The sequence below is a fragment of the Lissotriton helveticus genome, chromosome 7 (genome assembly GCF_964261635.1).
Source record: "Lissotriton helveticus chromosome 7, aLisHel1.1, whole genome shotgun sequence".
NCBI classification, from domain to species: domain Eukaryota; kingdom Metazoa; phylum Chordata; class Amphibia; order Caudata; family Salamandridae; genus Lissotriton; species Lissotriton helveticus.
This window is the reverse complement of record NC_136068.1, coordinates 1,210,902,510-1,210,930,231: the sequence shown is the minus strand read 5'-3', so window position 1 is coordinate 1,210,930,231 and position 27,722 is coordinate 1,210,902,510. Positions and strand designations below refer to the sequence as shown.

The window sequence follows — 27,722 nt, the reverse complement described above, 5'->3', positions numbered from 1 at the left end:
CAAGATGATTGAACAGGGAATTTCGAGAGCAATAGTAAGCAGTCCATGTAATTCACCTATAGTGGGATTGAAAAAGCCTAACGGAACATTTAGAATAGTACAGGATTTGAGAAAAGTTAATAAAATTGTTGTCCCATGTTGTCCTGTTGTACCAAATCCAGCAGTGATCCTGTACCAAATTCCACATGATGCAGAATGGTACACAGTTATTGATTTATGTAATGCGTTCTTTACGGTTCCATTACACCCTAATAGCCAGACAAAATTTACATTCCGGTTTGGAGACCGTATTTTGGCATGGTGCTGAATTCCTCAGGGGTATACTGAGAGTCCCGCCATCTTTAATCAGCTGTTAAAGCAGTAATTGGAAAGTTTGAACTTGCCTCGAAATTCAGTATTGGTTCACTATATTGATGACCTATTGTTTGCATCAAGAACCAAAGATGCATGTGTTTTAGATACTATTGAATTACTGAACCATTTGGAAGACGGAGGACATAAGGTGTCACCATCCAAATTACAATTCTGTCAGAGAAAAGTGCAGTATCTAGGTCACAAGATTGCACATGGAATCAGACAGGTCACCATAGAAAGAATCAGAATGATACAAGGAATGAAACCTCCTAAAACTCAGAAACAGGTGAGAATGTTCCTAGGAATGGTAGGTTATTGTCGACAATGGATCAGTGGATTTTCCCTGATAGCAAAGCCACTACAGAGACTGACAAGAGCAGATGTGAACAATCCTATAGTGCTAAACAAAACAGAAATGGAATCTTTGAACAACTAAAAAACCCGTCTGTGTGAAGCACCAGCGTTGGGCATGCCTGATTATGAGAAAGAGTTTGAACTGTATTGCAGTGAACAAGAGGGATGTTATATTATGTTATGTTATCCGTATTTATAGAGCGCACAGATGCCCCAGCAAAGGGGCGTCCTGGCGCTAATAGAACAGAAAACCGGACAAAGCAATACCAAAGAAAGCAAACACAACAACACTAGGAATCCAATGGAAAAAGGAAAGTTTTTACAGCTCTCCTAAAAGCCAAGAGACTGTCAGTCGCACGGATATGAACGGGGAGAGAGTTCCATAGCCTGGCAGCAAGCACACGAAAGGAGCGGCCGCCGGATCTGGACCTCTTGAAGCGTGGAACTGTAGCCAGATGAAGGCTTGAAGACCTCAGAGAGCGAGTGGGTATATAAGGAGAGATGAGATGCTCCAGGATCTGAGGAGAAGAATGTTTAAGGATTTTGAACGAGAGGCAGAGACTTAAACTTAATTCTCTGAGCCACAGGGAGCCAGTGGAGCTTCTGAATAGTTTTTTTGGCCGAACAGAATCTAGGTAAGCCTACCAGAGCCCTGGCGGCAGTGTTCTGAACGCGTTGGAGTCTGAGAAGTTCAGCCTGATTAGCTCCAAGCAAAAGAGAGCTTGCGTAGTCCAGCCTAGACAGAATCGTAGCTTGTACAATAAGCTGTCTAGTAGGAGCATCAAAAAATTTAAAAGTAGATCTAAGTTTGCGAAGAGTGCCGAAACAGGTAGCAGCCACTTTTTTAGTGTGAGTAGCAAAATTAAGTTGAGGATCAAGCCAGACCCCTAGGTTTTTAACCTCGATGACAGGAGTAGGGGTCGGACCAAGCTCAGATGGCCACCATTTATCGCCCCAGAGATGACTCTGCTTTACGACAATGAGCACCTCGGTTTTTTTGGCGTTCAATTGAAGGTAGTTGTCTGTCATCCAGCGGACCACTGAGAAAAATCCCTCACGGAACTTGGCAGGCTCAAGGTCAGAGGCCCCACTTATTGCAACCGCCAGCTGCGTGTCGTCAGCGTAGGATACCATAGTAAGGTTCCAGCGCTTAGCGACAGCAGCCAGCGGCTGCACGTAGAGGTTGAATAAAGTGGGGCTGAGAGCCGAGCCCTGCGGAACTCCCTGCGGATGTGTATTATCAGTTCTAATTTCAAGCCTTTGGAAATTGAGAAAGCCAATTGCATACTTCTTAGCTGTATTGGATCCAGTTGCCAAGGCATTACCAGGATGTCTGAAAGCAGTAGCTGCCACAAGTGTGAGTTTGGAACAAAGCAAAGGCATAGTGATGGGATACCCGGGGAAGGTATATGTACCTCAGTCAGTGGAAATTCTCCTCACTAGGACTAAAACACAGTTCCTTACAAATAACAGAATGACAAAGTATGAAAAGATAATTCTGGGTGCAGATAATGTGACAATAACACGACGTGTAAATGTGAATCCTTCTACATTGCTACCTGATGCAATGGATGTGGAGGTGAAAAATGAAGTTGATCATGAATGTTTGGATGTTCTTGAGTATTGTACCAAACCAAGACCTGACATTAAGGATGAACCATTACTTGAATCTGATTATGTAATGTTTGTAGATGGTTCATGCTTGAGAACAGATGTAGGTGCTCTGAGTGCTGCATATGCTGTATGTACAGTGGCAGATGTTCTAGAAGCATCTTGTCTGAGAGGAATTTGTTCTGCTCAAATAGCGGAGCTGATTGCTGATTGCTTTGATTCGAGCATGTGCACTGGGAAAAGAGTGACTGACAGTCAGTATGGCTTTGGGGTTTTCTACGAAAATGGTCAACTGTGGTCCCAACGAGGTTATTTAACTTCTGCTGAGTTTGTGAAAACGTTGATTAACGCAATCCAGTTACCTGAGAAAATTGCTGTCGTGGAATGTGCAGCTCACAAGAACGGAGACAACCGCTTTGTTGACTCTATTGCTAAAACTGCGCTAAAAATCTTGCATCTATAAATCGGGATAGAGAAGAAGAAACATCTCTCGCCGCCATCCCGGCGGGCCTGGAGGCCACGCCCCTTTTTCCGAGGCCACGCCCCCGGACGCCGCCCTACTTATAGGCGCTGATTGCAAGCGCCAGACCTGTAAGTTCTGAGCTCCTGAGGCGGAAAGCCGGGAGCGTGTCTCGTTTTAACTTGTTTGTTTTAATTATTTGCACTGTTAGTCACTGAATACTGCTGCTCAATACCTACCTATTTCGCTCCTACTCAACTCCGGTCGCGCAGCGGATTTAGCGGTGCTTCGGCCCCCCCAAGTAAAACATCTCTCGCCGCCATCCCGGCGAGGCCAGAGGCCACGCCCCTTTTTTCGAGGCCACGCCCCCGGCCGCCGCTCCACCTACCCATAAATTATGTGCTTCTTCCGGACGCGCCGCGTACGAGCGCAGCGGGCACGCCGTTTGCGCGCCGAAGGCGCGCATAAGGTAAGCCCGTCTGCGCCCGTCCGCGTCCGGCCGGGGCTAGGGGCTCCCCACTATGCCCAGATTATTCAATATTCATCCGAGCAGTTGATTAACCTCCAAGGCCCGTGGCCTCTGGACGATACCGGGACAGCACGAATCAACAGCCTGGGTTTGGCAGCCTCGCGCTCCTCTCCCCTCTCCCCCCCCTTACCCTCTCCCCCTACTATCGGCCCCCGTCCTGACCTACCGGCTCCTCCTGCCCCCACTACCTTATCCGCCTATTATCTTAACACCAGGTGAGCAGTCAAGCACTGCCACAAACTTTTCCTCTTACTGGACCTGTACAAACCCGATCTCCTATTTCTCACAGAGACCTGGTTCTGCGACAACTCCCTTCCCTCTCTACTAGCGGCGCTCCCAGCCTCATACTATGCTTTACGAGCTGACCGACCTTCTGGCAAATTGGGCGGCGGTGTCGCTCTCATTGCCCGCAAAGAAATTTTCCTTTCAAACTCTAGTCTTCCCCTCCATCGCCTCATCTGACTTCTTAGTCGCTCGCTCACTTTCTTTTACTACCCCGCTTACCTGCCTTCTTATGTACCGTCCTCCACCACCCTCCCATCTCTTCCTTCCTAGCTTCCAAGACCTGGTTGCTACTCTAGCAGTCAACAACTCTTCAATCCTGGTGTTAGGAGACTTTAACTTTTGGCCTTCAGACCCGGCTGAATGTTCCACATCAAAAGAATTCTCGGAAACCCTTTGTTCCCTTAACTTCGCCCCTCACGTTCACTTCCCCACCCACATCCAGGGACACATCCTTGACCAGATTTGGACCCTGAACTGCCCAGTAACCTCTCTGTCTATCTCCCCTTGCACTTGGTCCGACCATTTCTTGATCTCTTTTTCCCTACCTCTTAGTCCAGCCCCCAAGCCCTCTCTTCCCAAAAACATCTGGGCGCGCTCCTGGAAGCATGTAGATGTGGCCTCTCTATCCGCCATACTCTCTGCGTCCAGCCCGGACTTTTACGGTCTGTCGTCATCCGCGCAAGCCGACTCCCTTAACTCATGGCTTCGATCAGGCTGCGACTCTGTCGCCCCCCTAAGGCGGGTGTCATCCAGACGCACCAATGACGCAAACCGCTGGTTTAATGAGGAACTCAAGGCCCTAAAGCTCAGGGTTCGTCGTGCTGAGCGGACCTGGAGGCGGGATTGTTGCCCGAACCTTAAAAACCAATATATCACCCTTCTGGCCTTGTACAAAAAATCAATCTTGGCGACCAAGACTGCCTATTTTTCCTCTAAAATCCTAACTGCCGAAACTCAGCCCAGAGAAATCTTCTCCATCGTGCACGATCTTGCCTACTCTGACCGTGTTACCCTTAAACCAGTTCCTTCCCAGTCTTTATGTGATTCCCTCAACTCCTTTTTCCTAGACAAAATCTCCAATATCAAAGCAGAAATCCCCCCCCTCCTCCTTTGTCGACCCCCAGAATCCGTCAGTCTCGGCTCGCCTTGATTCCCTGCCCCTTCTTTCAAAAGAATTTTTCCTCTCCCTCCTGCCCTTGGTCAAATCAGGTTCCCCTCTGGATCCCTGCCCTGCTCACATCCTGAAACAGATCTTTTCTGCCTGTGTCTTGCCCCCTCTTAATTTCCTCAATAGCTCACTGTCACAGGGCATTGTCATTCCATCTCTCAAATCGGCCATCATCCTTCCCATTCTCAAAAAACCCGGCGCCGACCCTTCCGCTCTTGAAAACTATCGCCCCATCTCTTTATTGCCCTATCTGGGGAAGGTACTAGAGCGCCATGTGACCAGAGCGCTTGGCACCTTTGTGGAGGAGAACAGGGTATTAGCCCCCCGTCAGGCGGGCTTCCGCCCGCACACTCCACGGAGTCTGTAGTGTTATCGGTCCTTGACAACCTCAGAGAGGGCATGGACACCAACCACCCCCAGGCCCTGGTCCTCCTCGATCTCTCCGCCGCCTTCGACACGGTTGACCACTCCATCTTACTGTCCCGTGTCAGGGCGGCGGGGATTGGGGGCTCGGCCTTGGTCTGGCTGTCCTCCTTCCTGAGGGACCGCACCCAGGCGGTACGCCTGGGCGACTATTCGGCAGACTTCCGCGCAGTTCAATGCGGAGTTCCCCAGGGCTCCTCCCTTTCCCCTCTGTTATTTAATTTGTACATTGCCCCCCTCATTTTTGCCCTTCAACAGATGGAGATCTCCGTCTACAATTATGCGGATGACCTTCAGCTCATTTTTCTTTATCCACATCCCCCGAGTCCATGTCCAACTTCCAATCGGTGATGCTTTTCATCCGGGACTGGATGAACTACAACCACCTGAAGTTAAACCCCCACAAAACGGAGATGGTTCTGACAGGTGGTTGCTCCAGTCCCTGGACCCCTCTCTTCTGGCCCCCCTCCTTGGGTCCTCCTCTTCCCCCCACTTCATCTGTTAAAACCCTCGGTTTCAAACTAAACGACCAACTCACTCTTCACTCCCAAGTTAGCTCTGTGGTGTCCTCTTCTTTTCTTTCACTTCGTACCATTCGCAAAGTTTCCCGTTTTTTTTCTTTCTCTGCCCTTAAGCTCATAGTCCTGGCAATGGTATCCTCTCGCCTGGATTATGGCAATGCCCTTTACTGTGGCATGCCCGCCTACAGCATGCGACGACTTCAGCTGGTCCAAAACCAGGCGGCTCGCCTGGTCTTCAACCTGGCCAAATCCCATCACGTCACTCCCCTCCTCAAGTCCCTACACTGGCTCCCTATCCGAGAACGAGCCCAGTTCAAGCTGGGCTGCATCACCTTTCAGGCCCAGGCCGGCACAGCCCCTGCCTTTATCTCTTCTGAAATCAAACCCTACGTCCCTGTCAGGGAGCTACGCTCATCCGCTCAACAATTGCTCATAGTTCCTCGCTTTAAACGCAAAAAGTGGGGTTGCACGAAATTTTCTACACTCACCCCTGCTTTTTGGAACTCTCTCCCTGCCCACCTCAGATCCTGCGCCCAATACACACTCTTCAGTAAGGCCCTAAAAACTTTTCTCTTTTCTCAAGCTTTTTCCCCATAACTGCTTCTCTCCACTCTCCTTTGCCTCCTGCCCTCCTGGGCTCAGCACCTTATAGCGCCATGAAACCGCCAGGTGTACGTGCGCTCTATAAATAATTTTAAACTCAAACTCAAGAAGAGCATGTTTCAAGTCCTTTAGTGATAACAACAGTGGTTGAGACTTGGCAGGAGGTAAGACAAATACAAGAGGAAACAAGTGAGGAAGAAAAAGATATATGGTTAAAAGCAGGATGTAGACTAAGAGAGGAGGATGAAATGTGGGTTTACATGATTAAAGACTAGTAATGCCTGATACCATGATTTCTAACATGGCCCGAATGTGCCATGGTCAAGCTCATGTTGGGAGGGATGCCATGATTAGGTTGTTTAGGCAAACTTGGTATAATCCTATGTTCATGATGATCGCTGAGAGCCTTTGTCAGCGATGTCTTGTATGTCAGCAGATAAACCCAAAAAGAAAAACAGTTGTGAGTTTGGGAACCATAGGACGGGAGGGAGGTCCATTTACAAGAATGCAATTGGATTTCATAGAACTACCACCTTGTAATAGGCTTTGATATGTACTTGTGATCATTTGCCTGTTTTCCTGGTGGGTGGAGGCCTTCCCTACCAGACGAAATGATGGAGTAACTGTTGCAAAATTATTGTTGAGAGAAATCATTCCACGTTATGGTTTCCCAATAACAATTGAGAGTGACAGAGGAACTCATTTCCAGAATGAGTTAATACAGATGATTTGTGAGGCACTGGACATTCGTTAGAAATTACATTGTGCCTACAGACCAGAGGTTTCTGGGGTAGTGGAACAGGTAAATGGAACAATACAGTACAGAATTGCAAAAATGTGTCTGGCCACTGGACTGAAATGGCCTGATGCTTTGCCACTTTTTCTGATAACCCTAAGGAGTATACCTGATAGAAAGACAGGATTGAGTCCTCATGAGATTCTGATGGGAAGAGTGATGAGACAAGCATTTGTGCCAGTTGATAAACTGTTGACTATTAATGACAATATCATACTGGATTACTGCAAGAACCTGTCTGACGTGTTCAGGTTCCATCAGGTGGGAACTGAGGCAAACTCAAAAGAGAAACATCCAGCTCACGATCTATTCCCTGGAGATTGGGTTCGGATAAAAGTACGCAGGAGAAGAAACTGTCTAGTTCCTCGTTGGCAGAAACCAAGACAAGTCATTCTGGTTAGCACCACTGCAGTAAAGTGTGCTGGAGTAAAGAGATTGGTGCATGCCAGCCACATGATTCGTTGTCCCTGAGCCTGAGAATCCACAAGTAGAAGCAGAGAGTACAACTGATTCGGATTCAGAAGCTGAACCAGATAGAAATCCAGATACTGAAACTCGACCTGTTCGTCGACATCTGGAAATATCAGATACAAGCTCTGCATCTGGGGGAGAAGGTGAAATTGTTGAAGTACCAGATTCTGAAGATTGACATGAAAGTCAAGATCTGGCAAAGTCTGATACCAGTGTGAACATTGATCAAAATAAAGATAAACCTGGTAGTCAGAAAAGTGCTAAAGGACAGATGGAAAGCTCTGAAAGCAGGTACGTAAATCATGCAACTGGTGAAAAGGAAACAACTCACGATAAGGATGAGCTTTCAAGTACAAGCTATGAAGAAGTTCCAAACAGAGTGAAAGAACTGACAAACGAGAAAACAGATTCAGTGAATGAAACAGATATTATAAAGTTCACCATAAAAGGAACTGATGAGCAATCTGACACTGAGTCTGATGACAGAGAAGTCGAAGCTCAATTAAGGAGGAGTTCAAGAAAGAGAGCTTGGAGAGTGGAACGTGGTACTGTCGAACCTGAAAACAAAAGACCACGTAAAGGATATAATTGGCCTAAGGGAAATGATGGACTGAAATTCAAACTGGTTAAAAAAGGTAAAGTTCAAGAAGAACAAGTAAATGAGATAACTAGTCAGAAGGATTTGTTGGGAGAAAATATAGAGGTTTTGCAAAGGTCAAAAAGAGTAAGAAGACCGAATCAAAAATACAAGTCACATGAATGGTCATACCTCGTACTGCCTCTGATAAAGGAAGTCTACAGCAGTCAAGAGAATTTGGATCATCAAGGTGAGGAAAAAGAAAGTGAGTGAATTGAAACTTAAAAGAGATAAGAGTACCTAAATTGGCAAACCAAAGACAGATATAAAAAGGTGAAAGGAACAAGATTGTTGATCTTGGATGATAAAGACACTTTTAAGTGTAAAGGGATTTGAAAAGACACTATCAGGTTAGAAAAGATTGTATTAAACCCAGTGTAAAAAAAAAAGAAAAACAAATGGCTACTAATGATGTACAAAGATCGAAATGTACTATTTTTAGAAAATGGTGTAGGATGTGGTTAACATGTACAGGGTTATTAATGTTGGTATGGTTGATATTAGCTATTGTGATTCCTTTCAGGCCTGATTTTGAAACGGCAAAGGCAAATGAGAGTATGAAAGAAAAGGCCTATGAGTCCAAGGGTGAAATGAAATTTTTTTATAGACCAGAAATGTATCAAGATAATTCGATCAGTGATTTTTCTAGGAATACATTTTCTTAGTTATTGTCTGAATATGTGAGAACAATGGATGCCAGTGATTGGTATGTTTGTGTGAAATTACCTGCATCTGTATTAGAGGGTGTGACATATCATCACCTTCCATTAACATATGGTGTTACATGTAGTGTGTTAGCTGGTCTGAACAAAATCAAACCTGTAAAAGTTTTTGGAGAATATTTTTGGGAAACACAAGAACTGACCTATAATTATGCGTTCAAACATAACTTGACTTGTAAAATGAGAAATGAAGAGAAAGCCTTTTTGGGCATGGTAGAGGAAAGGAGAAACCAATATAAAAAAAATAATAATTTCAAAGAAATCTAAATCTACAATGTGGACATTTGAGGATGATAATATTGAGAGACATAATGTGAATGTTGCCATAAGTATAGATACTCCACCATTGGGAAAGCTTTGTACTCGAAGAGACAACACTGTATATGATAACTATTTTGTGGGAGCGAGTCAATGTGAAGATACATTTATTATAAAAGGGGGTTGGGGATTTAAAGGAGGTAATGATTCAGTCTTTCCCGGTATATATTTTTTATGTGGGAACAAAGCTTATTATAGATTGCCTGATCATTGATATGGGTCCTGCTATGTAGGCCCGGTATTTCCTAAAATTTTCCATGTAGATAGAGGAACTAACAGAATTCCTGAAATAGGTAACCCTTTAAGTCGTAGAAGAAGGGAGAGTGTGTTAGAAATAATAGGTGATGTTTTTGGAGCATTGATACCAGAAGTGGGTATATATTTTAATGCAATCAGAATGAGGAAACTGTCAACGAGAGTGGATCGTTTATCAACGGACACTGCAGGGGGATTTCTAATGGTAAATACAGAAATGGTTGCTATGAGAGCTATGGTGATGCAAAATCAGCTTGCTCTTGATATAATTTTGGCAAAAGAGGGAGGAGTCTGTGGAATTTTAAAGGTACAGCACTGTTGCACCTATATCACCGGCAAAAGTCAAAACATTGAAAGATATATTACAAACATTACAGAGTTGCAAAACGAAATTATACCACTGGAGGTTGATGGTGTTCTTGAGAAACTTGGTAAGAGTTTTTCAGCTGTTAAGAAATGGTTTTATGAAATAGTTAGATCAATAATAGGGAAGGTATTAATTCCAGTAACAATAATGATAGTTATACTCTTAGTTTTAAGATTAGGTTGCAAACTTAAAAATAGAAGAAACCTTAAAAAGTCTATAAAAAAGCAAATTGAAGAAAACAAAGGAAGAGAATGGGAAATGGGGGACATTGAAATGGAAGAGTTTAATGAGAAACTGTATCAAGATAGGAAGAAAATGGAAGATACTACAGTTTAAACCATACTAATAGAAAAGAACTTGAAACATGTGTTGAAAAAGTTTACAAAAATTTTGGGTGTAATTTGCTGATAAATCACCATAGGGGGGAGTTGATGGAGCAAGGGTAAAAACTAAACTTTTTATATACCCCTCATGATGTCCCTTCCCATAACAGTAATATGTATTAATTTGTGGTTTTGAAATTAACCAAAGCAGAATAGAAAGCACATACACAAATACATGTGGGATACTAATTTGCTTGTGTTGCAAACCGTAATACATTAATTCAGTGAAACTGTCTTACTAATATAGTGCGCAAATGCTATAATCTAATGAAAGGCTATGTATGTATGCTTCTTAAATGTATAATTGTGGCAGAAATGACGGAGAATGGTAAGAAAACAATGCATATATGTGGCTCTAAAGCTAGGTATTAACTAACAAGGTCACATTAGAATGGGGGGAGGTAAACAGAAGGGCTATACTTCGAAATCTAACGTTTAATTTGTTTGTTTCTATAATAGTTCCCGTTATGGCCCATGAGGCCTCGTAAAACATGGAGGGTTTGCGAGACTCCATGATAATGTCTTTCTACGCATGCGCAACTGTGCTCGAGAGAGGTGCAAGCAGTCTGTGCCTGGGCGGCTGGTGTCAAGGTCTGCGTGGCTCGAAGAGCAGAATGGTGCCAAGTTGAGATGTCAGTGTCATGAGCCGGGGAAAGTTCTGTGAAGTGACAAGTTAAAGGACACGAGTGAAAAAATTTAATAACAAACAATCTGAACTTTATTGTGATTAGAACTATGACTTGGCAGAAATATGGACAGTGAGGAGATGAGGTTATCCTCACCCACCCCTTGAATGGACCAATAAGAATGGAGTATGGACTCTAAAAGTTTCAAATTTTAGTTAGATAGTTAGGGAAAAAGGTATAAAGAGGTCGTTTGGAAGAGAGAAAAAGCTTGCTTTTGAATTACTTTTCACACCACGACATGCTGTTGGATTGATCGATTTTTCTTTGGTGCAAAGACTTTGACATTTTCTTGACTTTAACTTTTGATGGGCCGGAGTCCCGATGGGAGGTGAACATCAAGAAAGAAAACAGAGGCTGTTTTTGGGAACACTGGTGTTCTAATACTGATTTCTATTGCCGAGAAGATTGGTACTATGTCTGACTTATTTTTCTGAACTATTCTGCTAATAAATGTAAACTGTTTGAATTTATGTTCTCTTTTTTTAGATGATAAATAAAATGTTTAATTGAGTCAGAATCAAAGTTTAAATAAATAAGGTCAGGCTAGGAGATACAAATCATTAATAAAAAATAAATAAATGGAGAATTAGGCTGGTCTTGTTGTCCATTAGTTCACTTTTACTAGCTGATTCATTGACCAAACAGTGTTGTGTCTTAAATGTTTCTCTCGAGAATTAAAAACCATGGTAAAATCAATGCATATGTATATAATGTATAGAATTTAGGTTAAATCAATAAGGTAGGACACTCCGATATATCCAGCAACTCATCCTTTGGCTTTCCACTTATCTTGGGAGTAGAGTAATTTGTGTGAATGAGTGACTCGCGGTGTTATGGGTCCCATCGACGAGTAAAGTGTGATAGCTCCTGGAAGATATAGCGATGGTTTGGAGATTTTTTTTTGAGTAGCGCTGGATCATGTACACGGACAGGCAGACTTCGGAGAGTCATATGCAGCTCAGAGACACAGAGGGAAAGGGATTGCAAGGTCTAGGGTGGCCAGCAGGATGTCGATGAGGGACGGTTACAACACTGATACACAAAGGTCTTGGGTGGCCTTGGCAGTGCACCAACTTGGAAGGCTCAATGTGTCCTCTGGGTCAGCTGGAAGAAAGACAGGGCAACAAGGGAGAAGGTATGGACTAGGAGGGCGTACAATGGCCTGCTGGTATAGAGTGGGAAGTAAGCAAAGGTCTACGCAGCAAAAGCAAGACAGTGCAAAGGCACTGGAGGAGGTGCACAGGGGGTCCTGGGAAGTGGCAGAGGAGAATAAACAGTTGGAGTATTATGAAAGGAGCCTGGAAGAGAGGGTGAAATAGTGGTGGATAAACCCTTGCACAGGCCAATGTGGTTGGAGCCCCTTCATGACTGGTTAGATGGCTGGATCGAGTGCAGAGCTCGACCTTGACACCGGGAAAGGAAATGGGGGTTCTGGGATTCGGGGTCACGAGATACAAAAAGTGTTGGTAGGGTTGAACACGGAGGGAGATGAGGACAGTGGAGCGATATGCCTCCGGAAAGGTTTGCATGTATAAGATACAGGACAGACAGGCACCTGGACAAGGAAAGGGTGTGGGCCGACCACAGAAAAAAGGTCAAGGAGGATAGCCACCACAAGTACAAAATGCAGATACTGGGCTGAAGGGAAAAACGCAGCAAGAAAAGAAAGACAATAAGGTAAAAGATCAGGCAAAACAGGAGTGCAAGGGGACGGGGCAAAAGAAACTAAGCAACTTAAAATTCAGAAATTCCCATATATGGGAGTGACAAAGCCATTGGAAGTGCATCTCATGTTGGCAACCAAGGAGAAAATATTGAAAGGGGAGTATGTGGAGATGTTAAAATTGCTACACAGAGAATTATGGGCGAAAGAAGGGGCAAAGTAAGAAGAATTTGAATTGTAAAAAAAGCCCGGGGTGCTGACGACAATAGAAAATTGGACTGTGGCTTTCCTAATTTTCGCAAGTGCATATTGCAAAAACTACCCTGATAGGTGCGTACAACTTGTATGCAGACAGTCCTGCAGAGCTGCACAGTCTGACACTATCAACTAGCGTTGAGTTTTGGTCAGTACTATAGGTAATTTTGGACTATATTTATAAAGATAAAAGCAAAAAATAAATCTTATATATATATGGTCCTAAAAATGTCACTGTATTTGAATTGGGGTTTTACGGTATTCTCTTGTTGTTTCAGTGTCTGCATTCTGTGTGTTACATAACAAAGGCATTAATATTCATGTGCACTGCACTTCTCAAACGCATTCAAAATCAGGGTTTACGTTTCAATTCATGCACAAAGCATCTAGCGCAATAAATACTTGTAATATGATGTACAAAACAAAAGACAACCATTGAACCTTAGTCAGGAAGTACCCAACACGTGAATCAATGATTTATGATAACACTGGATTTCTAATGGTGCACCAATGAAACATCAGATTATATAGGACACACAACTGGCATTAACACACTTAGGCTATGGCATATGACTCCCTGACAGTGTGTAGCATTGAAACAAACTATAGGCTGTATCAGGTAAATGCATACTTTAGAAGCTGCATTTATCCAAAACACAACCAATTCCATCGCTAAAATAAAATCATTAAATTGCTTGCAGATGTACCTGGCCTTCTGGGTTTTGGTTCTCGTGACCCTGAAAAAGCAAGAACATTATTTAGCATTTTATTGAAAGCAGCATAGTGAATTTTTCATAATTACATTCTCAGTAAAGCAATTAAAATACAGTGAGTAACCAGGAAAACTATTTCTCAGCAATTTAACTTATAAGCATTCTTTTCTCTAGGTCAGTGGTTCAAATTGAATCAAGCTCACAATAATAAATGCTTTCAGATTTTACTTGATGACGCTTTCTGGTTTTATGTGATGGAGCTTACACAAATCATAGCAAGCAATTGCATACAATTTGCAAGAAGAAAAGATAGAGGAGTGTCGGGTTTGAAGAATAGGTCCGATCAGTAGCGGATGGTGTCAGTAATAAAACAAAAAAAACGTAACTGCCGCTCTTCGGCTCGCCGCTCTTCTGATCCTCTAAGCACAGGATCCCCTACAGCCAATACCCATGAGAGCAGCATCGGGTTTGGGGGCAGTGGGCTGGTTTTGCGATCCATCGGGGGCTTGGAGCCTCTGCCTGCTGTTGTTCTTAACCGAGCAACGCAGCAGGGTTGGAGAGATACCATAGTGCATGCCGGTTTGGCCGTCCCAAGATGGCCAGCTAAACCGACATGTGCACTGACAGCAGTGCCCATCACTCCACCACCATTTCTAGACATGTGCACTGACAGCAGTGCCCATCACCCCGCCACCATTTCTAGTAAGGCCCACCCTCAAGACTCAGTTACTGACCAAAAATTAAATCATAATATAACTGTTTTATTATCATTTTATGTTTTGTTTTCCTCTGTGGGCAGGGGACGACAACACTTCTTTCCATAGTGGAGGAGCCGCCGCTGGGTCCAACATTTATGGAAGTAGTATTTATTCCTTAGTAAGGATAGCACCCCAGTCCCACACTTCCATATTCTGCACTCCTATACGGATCTGCCAGCTCTCATTCCATTACATCTACTTGAAATGCGATCTACGTAAAAAAGACCAACATAACACATCTCCCTTTCATCCCAAACAAAAAAAGGCAAAAAAAACAAAATATGAGACATAAATGGTAAAACATACACAAAGAAATTAGCCAAAACTAGTCAAACAACTAATAAAAGTACCAAAGTAATTAACATGAATTAGAATTGTCATCATTAGAACAACATGAATTAGAATTGTCATCATAAGAACAACTTGAACCTATCAACAGTGAATAAAAAGAACAAGGTAAATAACATGAATTAGAATTGTCATCATTAGAACAATTTGAAAAATTTCAAATGGATAAGTCATCACTAGTATAATCCTTTATCCACACCTTAGGTTTCCAACTCCTTTCTGGCAAATACTGATGCCCAAAGGAAGAATCCCCCTGCAACGAATTTCCCTGTAAGGAAGATCCTTCATCACATGTAGGAGAAATATCATCCTGTAAATTACGACCAACATATTGTGGTGAAACCTCTCTAAGACTGGCACTCTCCAAGGTCACATCATTATCTTCTTTTATGCTCATAGGTACACAGCCTGAAGGTACACATGCAGCTTCCTTCTCAAACATGCCAAATGGTTGACCTTCATCCCTCTTTTCTTTTTTCTTAGTAGTTACCTTCACACTCCAACTTGATGGTATTAGCAATCCTTTTAATATTTCACACTTTGCCGTCACTCAAATGAACTGCATTACCTAAAGTTTCAATGACCTTAGAGGTTTTGGAAATTGCTTGTCCACTTGGGAATGTTTCCTGGTTTCCTTATCCTGATCCACTGACCAACATTAATCTTCACTGGTTTGGTATTATGCTGTTGATCATAAACCCATTTTTGCTTCTGTGGTTTAATTCTAACCTTGCGTCTAATTCTTGGATTTTCCAATACTTAACACAACCACCCTGGATTGTACTTGATTCTGAGATTCCTACCTCTCATCATCACAAACAGACTCAACCCATTAGCCACTTTCTCAGACACCCTGTAAGCCCAAACTGCCCTTTTTGAATTAGACTTCCCAAGATAAACCACTCTGCACCGCCAGTTGAATCACATTCTTTATGACCCTGTTGAAATGCTCAATCATACCGTTACAACTAGGATTATACAAAGACATAATTTTATGCTTAACCCCAATCCTGTCAAAATACTCTTTGCCCGTATTAGAAAGGAATTGTGTGCCGTTATCACTCAAAATATTTGTGAGAATGACCTCAGAAGTAAACAAACCATTCAAAAACCTCAAAACTAGATCAGTGTCAATTTAATTCACCACTTCCATAAATGGTCACCACGAAAACAAATCAATTAAGGTTATAATATATTTCTGAGACTCTTGCACTAGACCTGTAATATCAATAGCAACAGATGCCCCCGGAAATTTAGGAACAACCCCTGGCAACATGGGAGGTCTAAAAGTCCTTTGTGATTTATCAGCCATACCACAAGGTAAACATGATCTCACAAATCGTTCAATAGTAATGTCCATACCAGTCCACCAATACAATTTTTCCACCACATTTGGTTCTGACAATGCCAAAATTTCCTTCATGAAATAACCTCACAATATCCAGACACACCGATTTTGGAGGTACAACTCTTTCATCCCTCAAAATAACATCATCCACAACAGAAAACTCAGATTTTACTTCCCAAAATGGTTTACACGCTGATCCAGAGTACTTTTACTAGGCCAACCCTATTGTAAGTGACCAATCACCAACTGCAAAATAACATCCTTTTTTATACTCACATGTTCAGTTTTCCTTACTGATAGCTACATGACCTGAATCATGAATATGTGCCACCTAGAATTCCTTCCACACCTCACCCTCATATTCCTCCAATTAATTGGGTATCCATGACAAAACATTAGCACAACGTTAACCTTAGCCGGCACATAGACCATATTATAGTTGTAATCTTGGAATTTAACAGAAAGTCTTGCTAATCTGGGAGACATATTTACACTACCTATGGTCGGCAATATCCTCACCAAAGGTTTGTGAGCGCATCTAATAGTGAAAGGCTTACCCCAAATGAAAGCTCTGAAATTGACACGTGCCAAGGTTAAAGTCTCCTTTTCAATGACAAAATATTTCTCCTCCTTGGGAGAAATAGACCTAGAGGCATACTGAATTACACTTTTATGACCTCCCTCACCAATCTCAGTCAACACTGCCCCCGGCCCCTATTAACCGTATCGGTGGGCATGACACAAGGTGCTCCAGGGTCAAAAGCCTTTAAAGAAGCATCATTAGCAATGATTCTTTCACACACTGAAAGTCGAATTCACAATCCACAGACCACTCAAATGTATTCCTGTTCCTAAGAAGTTTTCTAATATGAACGTTTTCTCAGTGAAATTCGTGATATATTTTGAACAAACTCAGGCAGACAAACAAAAGATATGAATTTATCTTTATTACCTAGTGCCAGAGCACATTGAATAGCATCTATTAACACCTATTTGGGGTTTACACCATCAGCATTAATAACATACCCAAAATAAGTAATGCTATTGTGAGCAAAAGAGCATTTAGAAAACTCCACAGTTAAACCCCTTGTCTTTCCAAAAATAAGGATATGATCTCAGTCTGGGACTCCTTTGGTCTTTCCAAACAACTGAAACATCAGCCTCTGGAAAACCGCTGCAGCTGAAGCCAGACAAAATGTCATTAGTTTAAATTTGAAACAACCAATAGCAGTTGTAAACAATGTCAGATTTCTTGATTCTCTTGTCAGGGGTATTTCATAATAAGCTGATTAGAGATCCATTGTGGAAAACCACCTAGCTCCATTCAGCAATGACATTTCAATAATCCATGACAACAGAAACTGGTCACCAACTATGTTTGTTGTGCAAGTGACGCAAATCAACACATAGTCTCAATTTGCTATTACTACAGTGTGCCACCACCAAAGGAAATATCCAAGCCCCACTGGTTCAACATTGTTTGCATTCACTAATACCTGTAATGCCTTTGTGACTTCATCCCTCAAAACAATGTGATATTTCTAAATGTAGGACAAACAACATCCTTTAAAACAATCTTAACTTGGAAACCTTTTAAACAGCCAATAGTATGGTTAAATACTTTTGGAAATTCATTCAACATCCTCTCCCCCATTTTCAACCCTTCATCCAAAATCAAATCTTTGTCTTTACTGTTGGGGTCAAGAATAATGTGAATGTTCTTTTGGTCTAGCCACCCCAAAACTGAGGGACCCTTTATTGATGTATACAGTATTCTAAAAGCAGATCTATTCTTAAATATAAATGTAAAGCTTCAAAATCCCCAAATATCGATACTCTCACCACTGTATCCTTCAGGATGAATATCAGACGTGAATAACATATTCCCCACTTTAGGTATGCATTTTTCTTTCCACATCTCCTCATTAATAATAATAAAAGGAGATCCTGAGTTCGCAAATATACCTAACTGTCTACCCCATTAGTCATCTGGCATAATCGTTTATTGTTGGCAATCACCAAGCATCCATCTTTGATCTTTAAACTAAATTATCCTAAAATGTTTTTATTAAATCATTGTTTGAATCATTACCCCCATCAGAGTTTTTCTCGTCTTCTTTTAACGCAATGGCACAATGACTAGAAATGTTAGCTTTGTGTGCAATAGCTAAAATGGTATCCAAATCAATATCACCATTGACCTACAATCTCTTGTGAACTGTCGAATTAATGGCATACATCACCACTCGATCTCTGATAAGGTCCTTAAGCAAATCTCAGAACTTTCAATTCGTGGGGAGCTTTCTCAATTCACTCACTTACTTATCAATCGACTGATGTTTGTTTTGCTTCCTCTGGAAGAACTTATAACAAATGATGCAGAAACATACTTTAGGTGCATAATGGCTATCCATAATTAAAATAATGAATAGCTCCCACCACTTGTGATCTTTTAGAAATCTGCAAGTAATTCTCAAGTCCCAGCGAACCCAAGGAATGTAACGTATATATTTTTTATGTTCAGGAGACATACTCTCACCCATATCAATAGCAGCAGTATAATTCAGAAAATAATCTGTCCATTCACATCAACGCACTGGTGGATCCGTACCTGTTCACCAGAATGCCTGTGTAGGACTCAACGAAAAACTATGATGAATCATGTTTAGTTTGTTGTGGAATCATTCAAAGTCTGCACTTCACCAGGAAGGCTGGACTAGCTCAAAGTCCTAACTTTACCACAACAAAAATCTTAGATATATAGAAATAACTCAGTCTAAGATTCTTTGAAGCTTGCTTCCCCCTTATTCCAATTTTCAATATGTGTAGCACAAATTGCAGAAGAAACATATAGGTGCATAAGGCACACGCTACCTCTGTAAACAGGCTTAGTATCCTTACCCTGTGAAAATTCATTAACTATCTTCCTTCAATCGATCACGGCCATCACAAGAGCATTACAACAAACAATACCGAAGGGGGTCCAAAATGGCAGCACCGTATTTGAAGTTCAACATGAAGCTTGGAAAGCACAAGCACCATCTACATTAAACTCGCGAGAAGCCCCTCACGTGACCAAGTAAGGGGCGCACGCAAAAATTAACTGCTGTCTGTGCTCTGCGCACACATCCAAAGCAGATACTCTGCACCACCCACCAAAAACAAATACTCCATGCAGGTGCCTTCAAATATCCCCAAATGTATGCAGCAATGCTTAAGAATCCTCAAGGGTAAATGAGAAGACTGTCATGCTGGCTGAATAGCCGCTGGCAGTCCGTCAAGCCTGCGGCTGCTCTCCACTTAAACTCCAATCTATCAACGCGTCGCCAGTGTTGTGTTTGATGAATGGGTCGGACACTTATTGAAGTAAGTATAATTGATTCCTTAGTAAGGAGAGCAGCAAAGTACCACACCACCGTATTCCGCACTCTTTCATCCAATCCTCTAGCTCGCATTCCATTACATCAACATGAAATGCGAACTACATAATACACAAACATAATAGGGAGTTTGTATGTAAATTTGTTTTTCAAATGATTTAGACAATGAAGTTTGCATTAAGAATGGCTCAGTAATTGCTTGCCTTTATTTTCACTGGTGGGTCACGGGAACTTATATAAAACAAGCACAGGCAAAGCCAATATGTTTCGCCTTTGGGATTTATTGGCTTAGTCAACAGATCTTAGAGATGTTGTACTGCACCGCCGGTGGTGTGATATATGGTTTAAGAGGAATTTTTAAGAAACACTTATGATGGGCTCTAAGCCCACTGTAAGTAAACAATAGGTATTTTTGGAATCGGGCGGCTTGTGATGTCTGCTAGGTGAGAGATGAAAAGACCAGGAAAGAGGAGAATAGGAAAAAAACAGGAAAGATAATAATAATAATAAGAGACATTTATAGAGCATGCAGATAACTCAACTGAGGTGTCCTTGCGCTAACGTGGATAACATCGTAGCCAAGCCAGCGGAGAACTAGTCTTTGCCGGTAAACAAACAGATCTTCACGGCCGTTCTAAACTCCTGCTCAGAGTGCATCATATGAAGTTGGAGGGGCAGGTCATTCAAGCATTTAGAGGTTCCCACCTCGAAAGTTCTGCCTCCCATTCTCTCTTTGGAAATCAGGGAACGCATATGTAGGGTTTCAAGTTGGACCGCAGCAATGTGCCCTGAAGGTAAGGGCGAAGTCTCAGCCTCAGATACGTAGGACCTCTTCCCTGGAAGGTCCGGAAGGCAAATGTGAAGGGTCTTAAATTCAACTCTCTTGGCCACAGGGAGCCAATGAATTTGCCTGAGGTAAGTGGAAATATGATGCCGGAGGGGGACCTTTCGGGTAGTCAAGATGGGAGGTGACTAACGCATGCACCACAGTTTTACGCCCTGTCTCAAGAAGTCGATGAATTTCCTAATCATCTTCATCTTACCGAAGCAGATCGTAGAAATATGCTGGTTCTGCGTGGAAAGGGATAGGATGTTGTCCCAACGGACGCCAAGATTCTTGACTGAATCCTTTGGGGTAGGAGCAGTTCCCAGTTCAACGGGCCACCACAAGGCAGCTAGGGGAGGGGCTGCTTTGTTAAAAAACAGAACCTTAGTCTTGTCGCCATTGATCTTTAAAAAATTGCTACTCATCCAGACGGAGATATTTTTAAGGCACTCTCTGAAAGAGTCAAAGGACTAAGGGCAGAGCCTTGGGGCACCCCCCATGTTAGCGGCTTGGCCTCAGAGGAGAAAGGGGGGGAGAAAGACCTGCTGATCTCGGCCATGGTGGTAAGACGTGACCCAGTCCAGCGCCGTCCAACGGATAACAATTTTCCTAAGCCGATCAAGCAGGATGGAATGAGACACTGTGTAAAACGCTGACGACAGGTCAAGCAGCACCAGCATGGAGGCTGCACCCCTATCCACTGCCCATCGAATGGCATCAGCCATCTCAATCAGAGCCGACTCGGTGCTGTAGCCAGCACGAAAGCCAGACTGCAAATCATGCAGAAGCCTGTTAGGTTCAACAAAGGCAGCCAACTGCTGATGTGCTAATTTCTCTAAGATTTTAGCCGGGGCCGGGAGGAGAGAGATGGGCCTTAAGTTACTGACGATTTCTGGATCGGCGTTCAGTTTTTTCAATATGGGGAGGAGAAATTACTGTTTTCAGGCAGAAGGAAAAACCCCTAGCCTGAAAGAGGAATTCCAGATGGCATTAAGGTAGGGATTGAGCCTTTCTGACAGCCCACTGTATAGTCTAGATGGCCAGGGATCACTAGGTGACCCTGATTTGCATTTCTGCAGTTCAGCCAGGGAGGCCTTAACAGATATTGTGGCGAACTCAGAAAATACAGGCCAGGTCTGGCTAAGGCCATCCATAGCGTTCTCCTCCCTAAGATGAAGGTCTACAGGAAAGAGGCATAGATCAGTGATATTTTCTCCTCAAAGAAAATAGAAAGATTGTTGCACATATCCACAGAAGGAACAACAGGATGCTGAAGCGCCGTAGGGTTGGTGAAAGATTTCACCACCCTTAAAAACTTCCCTAGAGGAATTCCTAGCCCTGGCGATTTGATCGGTCAAGAAGTCTTTTCTCTTAATAATGAGAAGCTTGCGGTATTCTTATATAGCTGTTCTATAGTCAATTTTATTCTCCATGGTGTAGGATTACCCCCACTTGCGCTCCCGTCTTTTACAGTCGCTTTTTATTGCCCTACTATCCTCGGTGAACCAAGGAGTGAAGGGGGTAGATCTAGATGAGTTTGCAAGCTTCAGTGGTGCAACTTTAACCAGGGCCTGTGTAAACCAGATATTCAAATTAGAAATGCTGTCCTCAAGATTACTAGTGAGGAGGGGCTCCGAGACCTTGAGAAAAGGGGTTAAGTTAGAATTTTCACTGGTAAAACGCAATATAGTGAAGTGGGGAGAAGCTGAAAACCATTATTGAAGACCTGGGCAGAGGACCTAGATAAATGTATGATAGCTGAAAAAGAGGGGTTCAAATCTAGAGGTTGTCCCGAGAAATGGGATAGGAAATGGGGCAAGTGGAATGTATACAGGGATGATCTGTGTGCCTCACGCCTACTACTGAAATGGAAATGACAGAGAACCGATGGAACAGACAAGATACAAGTGGCTGATTGCAAGTGATCAATCGTTAGCTATGTTTTGCAGACAACATTATTTGATTCTGTACTGATTGCTCCTATATCTGTGATGGATATGTTTTTCGTTTTAATAGAAATATCTATAAAAAAAAGGGTGGGTTAAGGACTACACTGAGACCTTACTCCAGTTCCTCTGCAATTCCATCAAGCAAGAGGTAACCCTGGCCTTGGATTTAGGTGTAATTGGAAAGGGATCAAAAATTGATCCAACCAAATCACCGGGGAGGGCGTATCCACCGTACACTCCGGTAAGTTGGAGCAAATAAGGTTTAAAACCCACCATTGACGATATGCTATGAGAGTAGGCAAGATCATCAACACGAACGTTTAGATCACTTAGAACTGTGAAATTGGAGTAGCGGGTTCTAGCCTTGGCGATATAGTCTGCTAGGATGGGGGTGAAACGACGGCCACAGCCCGGGGCCCTATAGAGAAGGAGCCCCGCAAAATATTCTGAGGAGACCAGATTTATGCAAAACTAAGTGGGTAGTTGACGTAACCCAGATGTCTTTGTGAATAATAGCCAGGCCACCCCCTGGTTTGTTATCTAGCCTATTCGCACAGACTATACGATAGCCCTGAGGAATTGGTAAGGCCACAGCCGAGTTAGAGACTTCACGCAAACACGTCTCCATCAGGAACATAAGATCCCAATTGTATTCACCAGGGATTGGTGAATGTCAAGTGCATGTTTTGGCAACGAAGAAATTGCAACAAGAGCAATAAAAGGGCCCAGGAGGACACTAAGCAGCGAGCACTTAATGCTAAAAGCTTATCTCTGTCCCAGCTGCCCAGGCCTCCAAAAGAAATTTAGGCAGCATGACTGGCCCTGGATGCTGTCCGGACACGGACGGGCACAGACGGGCTTGCCTTAAGACTGCCTTCAGCGTGTTGCCGACGCGCCCGCTGCACGCCTCCACTGCGCGTCGGCTGCATTAACTCACTTTTAGAGGGAATGCAGTCCTGCTTTCTGTAGACTAGAGCGTCCCGCTCCTAAATGGCGGCACAGTGAACGGCCCCCGGAAGTGGGTAAAACAGCAGAAAGCCCTTCTTCCTGTGAAAGACACTCCCTCCACACGAACAGCTGACTATCAGCAGCGGTGGACCAGGGAGCGGAGGGAGCGGCTCGAAACTGCAAACTGCAAGTAGGCACACCAGTTTAAATTCCCAGCAAGTGGGGTAGAGAAAATCGAAAACACACTGTTTAAAAGCAATTTAAACAGCGCACATGCGCTACAAATAGCACCTCAGCACAGTAGTCGGCATCAAAGCACAGGAGTAAAGTGCAGAGGAGCGAGAGGTACGAACTGCAGCTTACTTGTCAATTGGGAGGCACTATATAAGAAAGAAAAGGAAGCCAGCGAATAGGAAGAAAAGGTGGGCTCCAAGCCTTTTACTGTAAACAATACCCCTCGCAAGCACAGCACATGCGCTGTGTAAGAGAGACCTAAAAAGCACGGGGCAGAATCGAAAACTAGGCAGCCATTGCATTCAGCAGTGGACTCCTATCAGTGGTTGAAGTGGGGGAAAAAATAGTAGGGGAACTGTGGGCGGAGACTACGAGGGCGGGGATTGGATCAGTGGGCGGAGTCAGAGGTGTGGCCAGAATCTGCCAAACATCCCATTTCACCGACCAGTTACAGCTTATTGTGTTAATTAATTCAACCAATGGATACACTTGATTATTTAAGGTTTAATAGGAGTTATTGGCATTTAAATACATTCACAAGGTGGGATATATTTCCAATCACACAATGTCTCAAATACGCTTAAAAGTGGAATCATAAGCCATGCAGTTTCACTCATTAGCACTTCTCCCTTCTTCCACAAGAGCAGTTCAAACATGAATGGCAAAATATCCTAGTTTGCAAATGTTTTTTTATATAATTATGGCTCTGCCATCTTTGCTACACAATACATCATCCACTGCATAATCTTAGTTTTAACTAATCATTTTTGTAGCTCAAACGAATAAAAAGTTACTAAAAAACGTGACTTGAGTTGCTGCAAAGTAGACGGCCCTTTGCAAAGGTTGACTGATCACCTTTCTCACTGCTGCATTTGTATGTTATACTGATAATAATGAGGCAGAATCTTTGCAGAGACTTAACATGTGTAAAAATGTCTAAATAATAAAGTATAAGAAATTATATTGTATTTCGCTGCAGCCTTTTTTTGTTGCATAATTTAGTCAACACTGCGGTATCATTTTGTCCCCCATTACTGCATAATTCCAGTTAGTCCAGAGCAGGTGGCACATAATAGTAGTTTTCCATGAAGCAGAGAGACTGTGATGTTTGCGAACTTAGTTTGGTGTACGTGCAAATCCTGCATTGCCAATCCTTGGTGAGTTGCAGCTACTCCTGCCGAAACAAGGCCAATGGAGGTACCTGTGGGTGAGGCGGACTGGCCTCAGGGGCAGGGCCGGCTTTAGTGCTGGTGGCGCCTTGTGCAGCAATGTTTGTTGGTGCCCCCAATGATCATCTACGCCTAGGACTCCCTCACTACCACCCTGTAACAGTCCCCCTCAAGTCTCCGTAACCACACTCTGGTTTGAGTGGCACTGTAAATCAAATTAAATGCATCTGAGACACTGTACGGTGTCAAAGAACTTTACATCACACACACTACACAGAGACAATAAATCATATGTGTGTAAATCACTATATAGGAAATGTTACACAAGACAAAGGACTCCAAGGTGTAGAAGCCACATGACAACCATACTAGTAGGCCGTATAGTTTAATAGCTCACTCTTCTATGTTAGGATTTTAACTTCTAAACTGCAAGTAACAAAAGGATCTCTATACAGTAATCTACTAACCTAGTTAACATTATGTGCACTTTGTGATCTGCATTGTACATGGTCTTTGCAGCAGGCACATTAACCCTCTGTGCTACCTTTCTAGGAATCAACTCTTCCACTAGGCAAAACTCCGATCTCTCTCTAGGAAGAACATTAATCACCGAAGTTATCATGACATTTTTATTGTTGCTGGAAATTGCTGGCGGCCAGGAAGGAGGCAGCAAGTTTTTTTTTAAACCAATATATACTTGCAAAAACTACGCACCCACCCGAAATAGGTACCCAGTGCGGTCACACCATTCGCACCACCATAACCTGCTCAAGGTTCATGTGAGCTCAGTGACAGAGTCACAGTGACTGGATCACTGTTGCTCTAGGGTGTGCTGCTTCGTAGGCCTGCCCGAAAGACTGGAGATTAACTTCAGTATGGATTGTGGTGGACAGGCCTTCAAGGTTAACCCACACTTGGCAGCATTAGGGTACTCCTGCTTGTGCTAAGACATCAGGCCTTCTAAGGTCTAGCATGGGAATATACTCCCTCAGTAAAGGGGTCTGGTGGACTGGTCATAAAGGCTAAACCCAGTTCCCCAGTTCCAAATTCGACCGCTCTGGCCATAGTGCCACATCCTCTCCCCCACTGAACACAATACTGCCCCACTGAGAGAAACTCGCACTGCCTTCAGATACAACCTTATTGAGCCTGCTATAAACAATTGGGAAGTGGCTCAATTCAAATTATGCACTTGATAAGAGTAATATGCTGTCTAAAAAAACAAGCATTTACAATGCAATAGGTCTCCCAGCATTAAAGTTTGAGTTATTGGCATTGTGTATGACAATGCGTTGCATAACATTTTTAGCAAACTTTGAATTGGTGAGCAGTGAGAGTGTGTGCAAGAGTATGCTGTTGCACTGAAAAATAACAGTAAAATGTATATACTATATGGCTGTGTAGTTTGTTCAGTGTGCTATCCAATTAAAAGTTTTTGTCTGCTACAGACGTGTCAAAATATTTGTACACATACCCTGAATCACGAGCCAGCACTGGCAAAGAGACCAAAACGTGCCAGACCGCACATACGAGAACGAGGTATATTCATCAAGCAGGACAAAGATAGCAGTATGGCTCCTGAACGTTAAGTGTTTCTATAGAACGCTAGCGGTTACAAATATGTCTGCAGTGTACAACTGACGGAACTAAATTTGTGAAATAGCATTTCTTAAAAGCTATAGTACTCCTGATTCCAAGTGGAAAGGTGTCGCGGAGCTTGCACTTCAGACACGGCTTTTTTAAACCGTTGATTGCCTCAGTGATTCCAACCAATAACTATTACAGCCCAGGTGTAAACAAACTCCACTGTGGTACTTGGTTGCTTAAGCGCCTTTATCCGTGTCTTTCGGTAACCGGGGCTGCTGTTACCCGTTCCTGCGGTATGATCGAGGGACCCCGCCGTGGGTACTGGGGTCGCCCCTTCCGACACTATTATGAAGTGAACTTTGGGGAGGTCTTCCGTAAGGGGCAGTCGGAAGCAAAAATGAAAAGCAGCAATGGCTCGCCGAGGCGCCCTCTCCATGACAGCCGCTCCGCCGCGGAGCTCTCCAGCGCGGTGCCCCGCCCGGGTGGAGGTTCTCGGGCCGCCCGAACTTCACTGATGCTTCCCGGGCCGCCTGCGCCATAAAATTCCTCCCTGCCTGACAGCACCACAGCACTGGCACCAAACTCACCTGCTGAGCACCCAGCCTTCCGCCCGCTGACGGGGTCCCGGCTCTGCCTGTCCCGCTCAGGGCGCGCCCGGCCCGATGCAGCTGGAGATGTGAACAGGACCGGAGTCGGTGTCCAGACTTCCGCCGAGGAGAGCCGCCCGGCCTGTACGCTGCGTCAGAAGCGCGTCGCGTCCCGTGACCTCCTTCAGAATTCTTTCTGGCGTGCAACACAGTCCCGCCACTTGAGTGCTGGTGACGCGGGGCTCCCATGACCGAGGGAGAGCCCCGCAGAGTCTGCAGAAGTCCACAAAGCCGGTAAGTGGGGCTTAGTTGGAGGGGGGGTGCGCTTGTGTGTGGGTGCGCGCTTGTGTGTGTATGTGTGCGGCGGGGGGGAGGGTGTGTTCTCTGTATGCGTGTGTGTGTAGGTGTGCTCGTGTCTAGGTGTGTGCGCATGCGTAAGGGGGAGGGGCTGTTTGGTACAGCTTTCCAAGAGAGGAGACAGGAGCTGGCCACAGCGAGCACGCGTTCACGTGCGCGTGGCCCGTTCCATTCCCCAGCGCGCGGCCATCTCCTGTCCCCTGTCCTGGGAAGCCCAGTCTCTCACAATAGGTCTCTGGCGAGACCGCGCTTTCGCGCGGTTCAACGCCAGGAGACCTAAAAAAAAAGTAAAAGCAAACACTCATAGGGAATGCAGGATTAAGTAAAGCATGTGAAATATAAGCAGAAACAACATGGTTACCTTAACGATCTCTCACTCACTATTCAGAAATCAGCGAGTGGGTTTACCTGAAAAGTTAAATGTTATATTATGTTATGTTATGACTACAGGGCCCTGAAGGGAACCGTTTCAATGTTCATTGCTTATATCCTTACAAAACGTAAAAACCACACCCATAAACACAGAGCCATGGTACACATTTTGTTTTCCAATCCACCCATCAACCAGGTATTGTAATACATCCAGGAATGGTGCACTTCCTCACCTGGGGACAACAATGCTGTTCAAAGAAAGACGAGAAAACAAAAGTAGCGCTT

The 27,722-nt window shown here is 43.7% G+C and overlaps 1 protein-coding gene across 1 annotated transcript in view; it reads right to left on the bottom strand.

Moving 5' to 3' along the window:
- The window catches only part of TRIM25 (tripartite motif containing 25), a 570,281-nt gene that overhangs the window by 58,585 nt on the left and 483,974 nt on the right, over positions 1–27,722 (bottom strand). Inside the window, exon 8 of the mRNA XM_078654404.1 lies at positions 13,569–13,598. Coding sequence (XP_078510530.1) covers positions 13,569–13,598 — 30 coding nt within the window. The remainder of the gene's footprint in view (positions 1–13,568; positions 13,599–27,722) is intronic.